General features: G+C 40.6%; 2 protein-coding genes across 2 annotated transcripts; both read right to left on the bottom strand.

Moving 5' to 3' along the window:
• Positions 1-3,235: 3,235 nt before the first annotated feature.
• ndufa11 (NADH:ubiquinone oxidoreductase subunit A11) lies at positions 3,236-5,046 on the bottom strand. Its single transcript, XM_061078299.1, has 4 exons — positions 4,924-5,046; positions 4,598-4,690; positions 3,775-3,897; positions 3,236-3,423 (listed from the first exon to the last, which is right to left on the bottom strand). The coding sequence occupies exons 1-4, from the start codon at positions 5,000-5,002 to the stop codon at positions 3,311-3,313; spliced, it is 408 nt and encodes a 135-aa protein (XP_060934282.1). The 5' UTR covers positions 5,003-5,046; the 3' UTR covers positions 3,236-3,310.
• Positions 5,047-9,871: 4,825 nt separating this feature from the next.
• mrpl55 (mitochondrial ribosomal protein L55) lies at positions 9,872-13,387 on the bottom strand. Its single transcript, XM_061077966.1, has 3 exons — positions 13,276-13,387; positions 12,421-12,610; positions 9,872-10,517 (listed from the first exon to the last, which is right to left on the bottom strand). The coding sequence occupies exons 1-3, from the start codon at positions 13,311-13,313 to the stop codon at positions 10,368-10,370; spliced, it is 378 nt and encodes a 125-aa protein (XP_060933949.1). The 5' UTR covers positions 13,314-13,387; the 3' UTR covers positions 9,872-10,367.
• Positions 13,388-14,551: the final 1,164 nt, after the last annotated feature.

The following is a 14,551-nucleotide window of genomic DNA, read 5'->3' as shown; positions in this document are numbered from 1 at the left end:
GCCCCAAAGTTAACCATGGTGTTCCACAGGGCTCTGTGCTCGGCCCAATTTCCCCCCCTTTTCCACTTGCGTAATATCTCAAAAATCAGACATGTCCTTTTGCAAAAAGATGAAGAAAAACTAGTCCACGCCTTTGTTACATCGAGACTGGACTATTGTAATTCATTATAAACAGGCTCCAGCAGTAAGTGGTTAAAGACTCTGCAGCTTGTCCTAAATGCTGCAGCACGTGTCCTGATGAGAACCAAGAAAAGAGAGCACATTTCTCCAGTATTAGCATCGCTACACTGGCTTCCGGTTAAATCTAGAATGGGATTTAAAATTCTCCTCCTCACCTTCAAGGCCCTTAATGATATGGCGCCATTTTACCTGAAAGAGCTGTTAGTACCTTATCAAACCACTAGAGCCCTCAGCTCCCAGAATTCCGGCTTACTTGTCGTCCCTAAAGACTCTAAAAGTAGAGTAGGAGCAAGAGCTTTCAGCCATCAAGCCCCACTCCTGTGGATAATGTCTCTCTTACAGTTTGGGAAGCAGACACTATCTGTACGTTTAAGACGTTTAAGGCTTAAAACCTTCCTTTTTGATAAAGCTTATAGTTAGAGCTGGTCCAGGCTTGTCTTAGACCTGCTCTTAGTTATGCTGCTATAGGTTTAGAAGGTCGAGGGACACATGACACACAGAGCTTCTCTTTCCAGCTTCTCTTTCCTCTTCTCAAATCATAATCACATCAAAGTAATTCATATCTCATCAACACATGTACTGACTTGACTCCTTCCCCGGAGTCCCTTTGCCTTATCGTCCGCAGATCCAGGGCCGCAGCTGGGGACACATCATGGATTACAATCTGTGGATCGCGTATCAGAGATCGTAATGGTGGACCCAGTATGGCGGATTCTGTATCGTGCTGGCTGATTGGCGGCAGTGGACAGTGACTGTGAACTATAGTGGTGTCCGATCTTGATGGTGGATCATGATCCTGCTGGCTGCTGACCATAGACTATGATTGCAGCAGGACTGCTTGATATATAGTACACTTGACATCTATTGCACTTCTGTCCGTCCTGGGAGAGGGATCCTTCACATGTGGCTCTCTCTGAGGTTTTTACGTTCTTTTTACCCTGTTTAAAGGGTTTTTAGTAGTTTTTCCTTACTCTTGCTGAGGGTTAAGGACAGAGGATGTCACACCATGTTAAAGCCCTATGAGACGAATTGTGATTTGTGAATGTGGGCTATACAAATAAAATTTGATTGATTGATACAAATGAATATGAATATAATATGTGCAAGACAAAACAAGTTCACAGTTTTAGTGTGGATAGAAACTATAAGAGGTGAGAATTTGAGAAAAGTCCTTTTCCTCGTGAAGTCGATCACCATCTCTCTGGTCTTGGCCACTTTCAGAAGCAGATGATTTCTACAGGCCAACTCCACAAAACTGTCCACCAGCGCTCTGCCCTTACCCTCCCTGCCATCATTTATACACCGAACCACTGCAGGGTCATCTGAGATCTTCTGCAAGTGGCATGACTCGGAGATGTGCTGAAAGTCAGAGGTGTACAGTGTGAAGAGGAAGGGCGACAGTACAGTCCCCTGTGAGTCTCACTGTGCTACCAGCCTGATCCAGATGTGAGTGAGCTCACTGCAGCAGGTAGATAGTTGCATCATCCACTCCCAGATGAGGCTGGTAGGCGAACTGTAGAGCGGTCCAGCGATGGTTTCACCTGTGGTCTGAGAGTGGCCAAGACCAGTCTCTCCAGTCCCTTCATCACATGAGATGTGAGGGCAACTGGTCGATAGTCATTGAGACCAGATGGAGTCTTCTTCTTGGGGTCTGGAACCAGGCAGTACGTTTTCCACATCACCAGTATCTTCTCCTGATGAAGGCTCAGATTGAAGAGGTGCTGGAGAATAGCAGCTAGCTAGCTGGCACAGGTTCTCAGAACCCTATAGCTGATACTGTCTGGTCCTTAGGCCTTGCGTTGATGAAGCCTCTCCAGCTGTCTCCTCACCTGGCTAGTTCTCACAGACAGGCAGGAGACGTGGAAGATGTTAATCCCTTCAGTGGAGGAGCAGCACTTCGAAGGTGAGGGGGTTATGTCCAAGGAGCACAGTGGGGGTTAGAGTCGGGGAGGGCAGAAGCATTGGGGGCAGAGAGGGTGTGTTGAAGTCTGGGAGTATGGTGGAGGGACAGATGAGGGCTGTGCAATGAACCTGTTGAAAAACAAATTTAGCTAATTTGCCCTCTCCTGGCTGCCTCCTGGCTGTCTATCTCGAAAATTAAACTCAAAATATAACAGTATATAATTAATAGACTGATTGATATGCATTTGAAAATATGCTTTTGATTTGCTTTATCCAGAAGGTTGGCTGGTCGCAATCATTTCAGACTTACGGTTGAAATGTTCATAAAGATGCTGCATAAGGAGCAGGATGAGAAAAATGAGGAGCAACTTTTGGTCTTGATTCTGAGTCTGAAATCTCTGATGCTTACCTAGATACAGGATCAAGCTGTAGGTTGTTGTCTTGGAATGAAATAAAGCTGGCTCTTTTGATGACATAGATCTTCAGTTTTCATAGCCTACTCTCATTGTCTCACTGAAATAGACTAGTGCAGGTGGCTGTTTTCTGAAAAATCTGTGATGTATTTTTCCAGTTTTGATCCCAATTAAAAATTATTATCAGTAACTATCTATTGACCGTTCAAATAGCCTATGATCTACATTTCAAGGTGCTGTCTGTCCCCAAAGGTGGCCCATGCCACACCATCACATGTGTGATGAGTGCTTTATATTCAGTTTTCTCATAACCATAAAAATGTCATAATTACTATCTCTTCCACTAGGTCCTATACCAATTGAAAATGCTCAGGGACAAAAAAAAAGTGTTTTTTCAGCATGCTGTTTTCTAGAAGAGCACACCAGGTGGTATATCCACGTTTCTCAAATCTGGATATCTTGTCTTACCCAGGGTGCTAAAACCAGGATAAGAATAATAACCAAAAGCCTAATCATAACCAGAATAATACTAATGAATCCGTAAATGCCTTCATGATCAAATAATAATAAAAGATCTGTAAAGGCACAAACACTTACCTCCAAACAGCTATTTTATCGTAAATTTCTAGATTTCTTAACTTTTCCAATTATTTAACTCCCCTAAATGGTGATGCTCCAGGGATTAAACCAGTATTGTTTTCAACAACTGAGATGAAATCAAGTGCACTGACTCGTTTATTTTATCTTTTTCATAATAACTTTATTTCATGAACTCTTTTTACAGCATATATGTTATTTTACAGTGATCTTGGTCCTCACAGTTTGGGTGGTCCGACAAGCCTCCATCCTTCCACCTTGCTGACTTTTGTAAAGAAGGCCAGTGTTCCCAGACCAAGACAAGCTGAAGTACCCGTTATAGCACTGTGGGCTGGATATGGACACAAAGAGCAGACAATATGGATTCACTTCGGTAATAGATGAAATAGATTAAAATAAACCCGTAAATACCAGTACTACTAAAACATTGTTTATAATAGTCTATTTGTCTCTAAATGGTCAATTTGGTTGAATAATGTATTCTTAGCTTGTTTGCTGGTGTGTTGAAAAATGTCATAAACAAAACAGACATCTTGCTTTCAAAGATGCAGATTGCCAGGACACGAAGTGGAGGTGAGCCTCATTGAACTCTGACCCTCATTAAATTCCCTCACTCCGTTGACTATACATACTGGACGTGATGTGCAGTGAGTGACTCGTCGCTGCCAGAACAGATACTTACTTCTGGCTCCTAGGAAGATCCCAGAGGTGCAGCCCCCAATGAAGTAATTAAGTGGGTCATCTGGAGCTTCACGGGCCTGAGCAGTGAGACAGGTCGCCATACCAAAAACAGCCCCCAGGGTGGCTGATAGAACACAGACAGACACAAATGTCAGCATTATAAAGTTTGACGCATATACATGTAATATCAAACTATGAGGTACCTCCTTCCAGCTTTCATTTTGGGATAGTGCAGCAAGTCTATATAAATAATAATAGACACTGTTTTAATCCATAATATTCCCACAATCACTGACTTGATAAAGTATCAGAGAAGCAGTAGTTACAGAACTAAGCATGTGCTGATGTCAGACACATCAAGTCTTTGCAAACGATTTGTAACCAAATAGCAAATATTCGTCTTCCTCTTCTTTATTCCTACACTCTTCATATACAGCTCAAATTAACATTTAAAGATAAGTGTATAACCTTGGTTATTGTTTAATTTTGAATTGAGTGTGCTGAACTCCAGAACAGAAATAACGATAAAACAAGTGGAATAAAGGAACATTTCTTACTGCTGAGTTCACGGCTCAGGAGTATGGTGTCTGACATTATTCGTGCAAGCAAACCAAAAAAATATCTGAAAACATTAACATGTGACAAGCACATTTTAAAAAATTTAATTAATCTCTCTAGTGTTTACATTACTGGATAATATCAGTGGATCAGCAGGAGAAATCGGTCATCTCCAGGATTTTCTGCTGTGGAATTGGACCTCTTATGCTCAAAAACACGACACTTAATACTTCACAGCTCTTTACATGACTAATAACAAAATGTACCCATGGTGACAGTTGTGCTGGTCGCCCTCTGCACTGCTGCCAGCGCAGAATCAGGCTGGAATGCCACTATGTGATAGGCTGAACCCACCAGGCCTGAAGAAGAAAACACAAAGACACACATTAACAAGGTTGAAATCAACAGTAGGTCACAGAGGACTGACTATGGAAAATATAGTCATGTAGAAAGCACCACACTGAACAGTGTCTGTGATTAGCCTTCGTTAGCCTGTACGCTAGTTCAACACTTTGCATTCACGACCCAAAACGAGTGCCTACATCTACAACCTGCACGGCTCAATACTGGTTTCATTAGAACGGATATTTACCCAGAGCTGTGGCCAGTTTGGTGGTTATCCATGTTTTTTCAACGCAGCCTGTGCCCTCTGGAACGTCCCAGTAGCCCATTTCTGCTTTAGCAAGGACACACACTTACGGAAGTTTCGCGACGAATACAGTCCTCATATGTTTCTGTCGGCTAGCGGCCCGGTTTATGTTGTATTACCGCCACCTAATGGATGGAGTACGAAGACTTGAATAAAGCCGGAAAAAGAATAAATATACTTTTTCCCATTTCATGGTTAGTTAAATGACTCTCTGTACCAGTGTTCCCAGACTGTGATAGCACTGTGGGCTGGATATGGACACAAAGAGCAGACAATATGGATTCACTTAGGAAAAGATTAAATAGATTAAAATTAACCCAGAAATACCAGTACTACTAAAAAAATATTATTATTTCATGGTTAGTTAAATGACTTTCTGTAATTAAAACCACGTTCCTTATTTGGCTTCCTTTGGTCAATAAGTTTCCTCCATTTTTTATATGCATTAAAAAGAGCCCATAGACCTTATACTGGTTTGTGCCTTTACCATGTGTGTAAGAGAGTGATTCTCAGTTTTTTAGTCGATGATACTTTCTTGTAAATGTTTCCTGTTTCAGTATGTATGTGCATAATTACTTAATTACCAGGCAGATTCAGAGATCCTCCATTATCAATTTAATCTGTTGAGTCAGTGTAACCAGAAGGAAGGTGACAAGCTGCTACCTCCGTCTTCTTTAACTGCCTGTATCAAGGCTGTTACTATGATAGCAAGCAGCCAAAAACTTTTCCGACAGGTCCATATCAACAAATGTAGAAAAGAAGATGAATATAGATTAACAGTATCCACTGAGTGTTAAAAACTCTGATTGAAGTAGCTCAGACAGCAGGACTTTCCATCCACAAGGATACGAGTAATCAGCTACTAGGAAAAACTAACCAGCTACAGGAGTCCAGCGGTATGCCTAAAAATTGCACATTTTATTTAGTTTTTTACCCAATAGTTAATATGACGTGGGATTATTTAAAAGGGAAATTTGATATTTAAGAATGATCATTCACGTTGTGTCACACAGCATAAGACAGCAAAGAGACAAGATAATTCACAAATGTAAAACCATGAATAAAATGTATTCTTGAGATAAATGTATGGATCCTGTGTTATTGAAGGAAGCTACATTATTTTATATTAGCTTTATAAAACATGATTTAGAGAACCTGCCATGACAATTAAATAGTTTGTAGAGGACACCCTAGGCGAGATTTCAAATTGGCGCCCCCCAACATACACATGCAAACTGTCATGCATCCACAATAACTTTCGGACTGTATAAAGATGCACACACAGGCAGACAAAATTGTAAGCTATAAAAAACAATAAAAATATATAACAAAAAATATAAAGAGTCTGAAATCAGCTGTACTGATAGCATATCATGTCATGTCGACAAAAATAAACATTAATGATGTCCACAATCGGGGGTGATTCTTACCTCTATATTGTTCTTTCTTCTCCTCTACTTTGCGGTGCTTTCTGAATTGTGCACCTGATAATTTAATCTTTTTTTGATTCATCTTTGACTCTAACTGCAGTCTGTCACCGCAGCGTGTCTGTTCAAACAGGGAGCCCATCCAGGAGGATGTTTAAGATGCTGGCTTGCCTGTCCACGGATGGCGACATCAGCAAATGTTCCTACTATGCTGCCAAAATGAGTAGGTTTTTATACTACTCTTTGTATGCATCATGCTGCTATGAGGAACTGTTGTGAGGTTGTTGTTTTGTTAAGGTTTGTTTTTCTCTTTTTGTGCATCCAGCGGCGTTGAGTGGAACGGTATATGCCAGTCAACTCGCCATGGCCGACCTCCGACACCCAACGGGACAGGTTCTGTTTGCGACTTGGATTGCTGCTCTGGCTGGATTCGCTGCATGGTATCTGATGTGATCTCGCCTTCAGCCTGTCATTTTGCTGTTGAGAGAGGAAGAGGGAGGAGAAACATTGAAGGAAGGCGAATAAGGAGATTGAGACCATTTCATAGTTTAATACAAAAACTCTTTAGGGGTCCAAGCTAATTCAATATTGCACTTAAAAACTGTAACTGGCTATACAGCTGACAATGATGCACCTATATACAATACACTGTTACACAAGTACAGTTCTTTTTTTAAAATCCATTCTCACATTTAGTAATTCATACTTGGCCTCCAGAAAGTTGGTACATGTGCACAAGTGATAGGAATCTGAAGCTGTTTTTCAAGACATAGCACACCTACACTTTGAAAAGTGCATGTTTTATTAAAACTATTTCAGATAATTGAATGTCTACTGATGCATGTTGAAATGATTTAATTCTTTGCTTTAGGTTTTTAAGCTATATTATGATTAAGGTGTAAACAGAGAAGTTTGGGAAGGAATTTTTCTTCTTCTAATATTAATGGTTTATCTAAATTCTTCTAATAGACCTGTAGTTTATCTACTTGACGGTTACTTATGTCCGAGGTAGGTCTTTTAACATCTCATTTGTTTTGAATACACAAGTATCCACCATGGCTACAACTGGGTACCCATCATGCATATGACTTTGACGAAAGTTTTCTCCTGTTAGTACAAAATTATAATAATGCAAAATGAATTACACTGCATGTGTAATTAATTTTAATTTTCATCCTGACACAGTATGCTTGTTGCACACAGAGTATCAAAGGAGATGTGTTGATAGTAACATTTAAACCAGGATGTTGTGCTCTCAACGCATACTGCATGTGACTATGCAGTATTCTTTCATTAGCAAAGCTCATTCAGGACAACAGCTGGAGTGCAGCTGTTTGGTCACAGCCATGGAAACCTAAGTAATGATACTGATGTGTTATGCATTCTCGTTTCTCAGGTTCCTGCTGCAGAAAGATGGCAATATAGTATGTTGGGCATTGACTGCCTGATATACCCCTGTAGTGTCCATGTTTAATTCATTTTCATGCCAGTGGTTTTTTGTTAAATGCTAAAAGTGTTTTTGGAAATACAGAAGGGACACATACTTAAATTTCAGGGATGCAGGTTGAGTAAAACGTAGTGTTACGTGGGGAGAACTAATTTGTGTTGGTTTTGAATTCTCTTGCATTTTCATTAACCCCAGTTCTTATATCCCTTTGTGTGTCTAACTGAACAGAGCTTTATTAGTAACTGAAGAGATAGAGTAACCTTCATGGTATGAGAGGGCAAGTCCAGTAGTACAGTTAGGTCCATAAATATTTGGACATTGACACAATCTTCATCATTTTGGCTCTGTACACCGCCACAATGGATTTGAAATGAAACAATCAAGACGTGCGTTAAGTGCAGACTTTCAGCTTTAATTTGAGGGTATTTACATCCAAATCAGGTGAACGGTGTAGGAATTACAATACATTTTATATGTGGCACCCACCTTTTTAAGGGACCAAAAGTAATTGGACAAACTAACATAATCATAAATGTAATTCCTTTGCAGTCAATGACAGCCTGAGGTCTGGAACCCATAGACATCACCAGACGCTGGGTTTCGTCCCTGGTGATGCTCTGCCAGGCCTCTACTGCAACTGTCTTCAGTTCCTGCTTGTTCTTGGGGCATTATCCCTTCCGTTTTGTCTTCAGCAAGTGAAATGCATGCTCAATTGGATTCAGGTCAGGTGATGACTTGGCCATTGCAGAACATTCCACTTCCAGTAGTTTATTTCATGTTGACTGACAAATCAGAGGTAAAAACATAACCTCCTTAGCAGAGGTAACAAAACCCCCACACATTTATCAAGGAAATGTCACCAACAATATTAATAATTAGAAACACAACAGGAAATTAAAAGTAGAATGAAATGTTTCTACAATATCTAAATATAATAATTAATTTATTAAAAGCTAATTTTCCCCTGCTACTTAGTCTATAGGGTTTTTATATTGTGTTTTATTTACATTGTATATATTGATTTATTTTTGTCGTGCACTGGCTGCTGGTTGTACATCAAATTGCCCTTGAAGGATAATAAAGATTTTCTTTTATGGACAGCTTTAGTTAATCACAAGCTGCACAAGCCAAGCAAGAGCAGCAGAGGAACCCAGCAGCCAGCAGGGGGCAGCCTCAGGACATCACATGGAAACCAGCAGCAGCAGACTGTGATTCTTGTAAGGCGTCAGAAGACAAGTTTGGAAACTACTGGGTTATTCTCTAACAATAGGTTTTTAAAGCATGTTAAATCCTCCAGTATCTAAGATCCCAAAATACAAAAGTAACTTTTAAGTAAGGTAGTAAAGTAGAAAATATTCCTGCGCAATGGTCTTCTGCGCAGGATGTGCGCAATGGGTTTCTGCGCAGGATGTGAGCGCAGTTTTTTTAAAATTTAATTTAAAAAAAAAAAAATTATATTTATTTGAAATGGTTATGGTTCATTTTTGTTTTTAAATTTACATATTATTAGATATTGTGCAATGAAACCTACTGATGGTTGAAGTCCTGCCAACACGACAGCCTGCCAAACTTACCCATGAGTTCGGACCCAGCTCCTGTGTCCACTGGTGCCCTGGTTCCACCCATGGCAGCGTAGTGGCGTGGGGCTGGCTCATCCCTGCGGCCCAGGGAGCGCATTTCTCCGCTCTGGTTCAGGGGTAAATGATACTGGTCTTCACAGGTGACTGACCTACGCAAGCCTGTAGCCGCCCCCCGACCCCCACAGGAGATCATGTGCTTGTGTGTGTGTGTGAGTGGCCGCGGCGCTTCCCGGTTCTTCCCGGCATTAAGCTGCCGGTGCGAACATGGGCGAGGAAATGAGGCGGACCGCTTTTCGCGGCGCTTCTACCTACGATGCGTCCCGAGTTAGAGGATGATGGTGTGACGTTAATATATTGTTTTACATGGCATGTGTCACGTCATGATAATTCAGTCTCTTGTGCCGAGAAAATCAGGGAGCGGATATGTCTACAAAGAGTAAGAGTAAGACCATAGTTTTAATTTAACACACATACACACACATATTAGCCAGAGTCTTGCAGGCAATAGGAAAACTCAGAAGGGCCGCATCAGGCCCGGAGGCCGTTAGTTGTTCAGGCACTGGCCAGGCCACGAGCAGGCCCAAAAACATTTCCAACAAGTTTGTGTATTTGATGAAAATTCATCAAATGGATACTCAGCTTTAAAATTATTTATTTACTTATCACTGCTGGGGTTTTCAGCTTCAATAGGTTGTTTTATATTTTTAAGAAGAAATCTATGGTCAAAGTAAAACTCAATAGCAGAGTTTATCGTGCCATAAAAACGTCATTACACTGGGTTTCAGTATCCTGTTGGAATCTTCTGGAGGAATCCCTTTACTGGAATGAAAATTAAACCAAATTTAAACACACTACATACGGACACATGGAAGCTTCAAGTGAGAGATGGATTTTTAGGGTTGTTGCCTCAGCCGTGGTTCACTGTATAATAGTTCATTTCTTCTTCCAGAATTGGCTATATTTGTCAGCTTCGAAATCATCTTCATAGTGGACCGGCGTCTCTTTTTTCAGCTTCTTCACTTCCCTCTTTTTCTGTCGCGCTCGGCGCTCCTCTTCAGACAGAGTGGACAGATTGACTGGCATCTTTAAAAACACACAGAGACACAAATCAACTTACAAAACATGAACAATGGAGTAACATTGTTCATGTTTATGACTCTGGTGTTGTGTGTTGACAGGGTTACTGCTGGGACTGAACAATATGCTGCAGAGTACAATTATTATTTTTTCAAGTTTTTTATTACTGTCTTTTTTATCTGTTAAAGTCTGAAGCTAAATAGAGATGTGTAAGTTTAACATAAAAAATGATACATTTTGGCTACAATATAAGTAAATTAATGATGTATTGTTAGGTACTGAAAAGGTGGAAATGCTACATATCAAAAATAAATAATATTTGAGAAACATTTCTTTACCAAAATGTTTTAAGATGAAGTTGAAAATCCAAATTTACACACTCAAAGAACAAGAATTGCACTTTCTAAGACAGTGGCTGCAGCTTATCTTTAGCTCTTTACATTTGTTAAATTGATAACTGTAACTGTCAACAAAACCGGCCAGTTTATGCAGACTGTTTTATTCTTTTATTTTAGGGTTGGGATATATATTGTTCTTATGTTCAACTACGGTTTGGGTTATTTTCAGTTTTATTTTGTCGTCTTTTACACGTAGCGACTCCCCTCGCATAATTACCTGCAGCAAAGGAGCGGACGGTTTTATTCGACACACCTGATCCCTCGTTTCCGCCCCAGTGCAATAAAATACCTGCCGTGAGCCCGGAACAGATAGGAGCGGAAACCAAACCGGACGCCAGCTTCGTGGAACTTCTCGGACCTAAGAACCATCCAAACACCAATAGCTTAACACCCCTCGCCAAGCGGAACGAGGTAAGGAAGCTGGTCCCATTCACTTTGCTGCGGGTAGTGCGGAAGGGAGTCGCTGTCACTCTAACGAGTCAGATGTGTCTCACGTGGCGATTTGTTTGTTCATTGTATTTTAATGTTCGTATTTGGTTTTAATGATTAAAATCTTTGTAACTTGCAACTGTCATTACAGTTTTACGGTGCTACTACGGCAAGCCAGATGCAAAATTAAAGAGCCGTGTACATCAGTCAAGAGACTCAGAAGTTTGTGTGGAGAAGCGGGGGGCCGTTACAATAACTTTACTGGAATGGCACTCAGTCTGAAATCGAATACTCAGTCGGTCTCTCACATAAGCTGTTTTCAGACATGCACTGAACTTTCAGCAGGAGGTTGTTGGTGCTTCTAACCCGCAAAAGATACAAAAAAGAAAAAGAAAGAAAGAAAAGAAAACTGATGGCTTGGCCAAAATCCAGAGGATGTTTTGCTTGTTTGTTGTTTATTATTGGTGGTAGGGCCTAGTTATAAATTAATTTTAAGTTTAGTTTGCCACTTCTTACATAAAAGTTTCACTTTGGCACCCCCTCCACAGTCCACACTACATATAAGTGACACTTGAGGCACCAACAGGCATGCAGTGCACATTCACACCCTGACCAATTCACTGACAGATTCATAACTCAACTTAATGCTGCTGCTGTTTGTTTTTTCCTCTTCTTGCTTTTTATTCTCACATTTTTGAAGTCAGTCAGGATTTTAATGTCTATACTGTCACACATGTGCGGGTATGTTTATCCTAATATAACATGACACTGAATATGCGGACTCTCATGGCCAACACACGTAATCAGTGAGTCTGCCCATAACCTATTAAAATAATGATCAAGATATCATGGTGGATGATTGATACGACACAGCCCAATGTAAGCCATCGATTCATCATACTGTTTTCCACTTTAACATTGAGCTTGCCTATGGAGTCTTTACCTTTATAAGGTGCCTAAATATTGTGAAACTCATTTTCAGCCCTTGCTACTAACACAGTCACACGGATCCCGACAATGAGGCATTTATACGTTTACATCAGCGCTGGAAAGATAGAGCGGAGGCCAGGACCGACACTGACCATGAGGATGCGTCTGGGTTCTCTGTATCTGATGTTGACTGTGGAGCCGTCAGGGCGGACCAGCATCACCGGGTACAGCCTCTCATACCTCTGCCGACCACAGCGCACCACGGACGTCCTGTTCGAGTCCAGCTGAGCTGTGTGAGTTTGGAACGGGGACACAGTCCGCGTGACCACGGGGCAAACACACCTGCGAGTGCGCGAACACATGAGAGAGAGAGAAAGAGAGAGAGATTTTTTTTTAAATACCTACTTTATTCAGTTTTACAGCACAAGAGTAGGGCAATCAATCTTTGGTAACAGAAAGGACATTCCTGACTTACATTTCTGTTTATCACTGAAACAAAAGCATTGACAGCAACTGCTCCATGAAGAATTCTCCACTGTAAATCACACACTCTCTTAGCCAATGGTGCTCTCCATTCCGGCCTCACCCCACTATTCAGTTTGAGAGCAGCGCTCCACGGTGTCAACCCTGCTCTCCAAACTTTTCTTATTAAAAGCTTTGACACTTGCATGATACAACTGTTTCCCTGTAACCATATTTAGCAGCATAGTGATTGGGTTCCTAGATAGAAGTGGGCCTGTACAACCGTCCAGATTGAGAGAGAGAGAGAGAGAGAGAGAGAGAGAGAGAGAGAGAGAGAGAGAGAGAGAGAGAGACTAAATGTTGGAGAACAAGGTTAAATAACATGTATCTGCGTTTGTGTGCTTTGTACTTGCACCAAGCACATTCACCATGTTAGCTACTGTATGAACTGGAAGATATGTAACGTTATTCTTCTCCATCAAATGACAGAGGCTTTGAAATGGAACAAGCATGAGTGGACAGAGAAACATGTGTGGAGCTCTTACCGCGGTATCAGAGGAGCACAAAGCCTCGTCAGAAACATGTTGACAGCTCCGAGGATTCAGTCTCCACAGTCTGCTGTTGGAGGGGAAGCCACACAGCCAGACAGGAAGCACTTCAAAGGTCAACCGCCAAGAGTTCACTCAGTAAGTGTCCCATCGAAACTAAGCACAGCGCAGGATAGTTCCGACTATCATTGTGGGCACAAGAAGCCCTTGATGGTCTTCTTCTTCGTCTTTGATCGGGTTTTTTATCGGATGGCAACCTAACGTTAATGTGCATTATCGCCACTTACTGTGTTGAAGTGTGAGTCACAGTGCCTGTATCTAGGTCATATTCATAAAGGGGAAAAAACTGCTACCTAAGTTTCCCTCAAAAAGATGATTTATTTTTAATTTACCAAATTCAACATGACTGAAAAACACATCATCAATTAACACATTGTTTTAGACAAATTTTCTATTCATAAAATGGACAGTTTGACTTGTCTGATTTCTGCTTATTGGTAAATCAGCTAAAGAGTAAAGAAAGGTACTGTGTATGTTAGTGGGTAACCTGAGATGTAGGCTTGCTCATTTGTGGTTGGTGTATTGTGCAATATATGTGAAGGTTAAATTAAACGTATGACATGTCTAAATTCTGTTCTACACTTATAATGTGAGTATACATTTTGTATACCAGCATGTACCCTCATTGCTCAGTGCCGTTTGACACTAAACATTTGCACAATAGTTTCACTTATTCACAAATGTCCTATATTAGTGACTTTTGTTAACTTTACTCTTAACTTACGATAATCATCTAATGAACAATTAATATTATAACGGAAGTTGTGGAATTTCATTAGTTGTGATTATCAAGACTTTTTGTTGCTGATGGGACAAGTGAGGACAAATGGCATTAGCCGCTGAGACTGTTGTGATATGAGTTAATGAAAAGTTGTTTAATTTACTTGATTGTCTTTCAGATACAGAGATGTGAAGTATTTGCCACTTGTTTGGGGAAATCATAATCAGATATTGTAGGACTACTACCACTTGTGATAACAACATAGATAATGGTATGAGAGGAGCGTTTATATACTGTAAAGACTATAGAGGCTATAGAGGAGAGAACACAGCCAGTGTTGGGGAGTAACGGAATACATGTAACGGCGTTACGTATTTAGAATACAAATTATGAGTAACTGTATTCCGTTACAGTTACAAAATAAATAGATGGTATTCAGAATACAGTTACATTGTTGAAATCAGTGGATTACATGATGGTACTTCTCGAGTT

This window comes from Limanda limanda, chromosome 9, assembly GCF_963576545.1.
Source record: "Limanda limanda chromosome 9, fLimLim1.1, whole genome shotgun sequence".
Lineage (NCBI taxonomy): Eukaryota > Metazoa > Chordata > Actinopteri > Pleuronectiformes > Pleuronectidae > Limanda > Limanda limanda.
Note: the sequence above shows the minus strand (reverse complement) of the source record. Positions and strands in the feature narration are given on the sequence as shown.

What these genes read in the sequence shown, in the direction of transcription:
- mrpl55 (XM_061077966.1), bottom strand. Translation starts at nt 13,313, where the DNA reads ATGTTTCTGACGAGGCTTTGTGCTCCTCTGATACCGCG. An exon ending in TGTGCTCCTCTGATACCGCG is followed by an intron (nt 12,611 to 13,275) that starts GTAAGAGCTCCA and finishes GCGCACTCGCAG; the next exon opens with GTGTGTTTGCCCCGTGGTCA. An exon ending in AACCCAGACGCATCCTCATG is followed by an intron (nt 10,518 to 12,420) that starts GTCAGTGTCGGT and finishes GTGTTTTTAAAG; the next exon opens with ATGCCAGTCAATCTGTCCAC.
- ndufa11 (XM_061078299.1), bottom strand. Translation starts at nt 5,002, where the DNA reads ATGGGCTACTGGGACGTTCCAGAGGGCACAGGCTGCGTTGAAAAAACA. An exon ending in CAGCACAACTGTCACCATGG is followed by an intron (nt 3,898 to 4,597) that starts GTACATTTTGTT and finishes GTGTTCTATCAG; the next exon opens with CCACCCTGGGGGCTGTTTTT. An exon ending in GATCTTCCTAGGAGCCAGAA is followed by an intron (nt 3,424 to 3,774) that starts GTAAGTATCTGT and finishes GTCCATATCCAG; the next exon opens with CCCACAGTGCTATAACGGGT.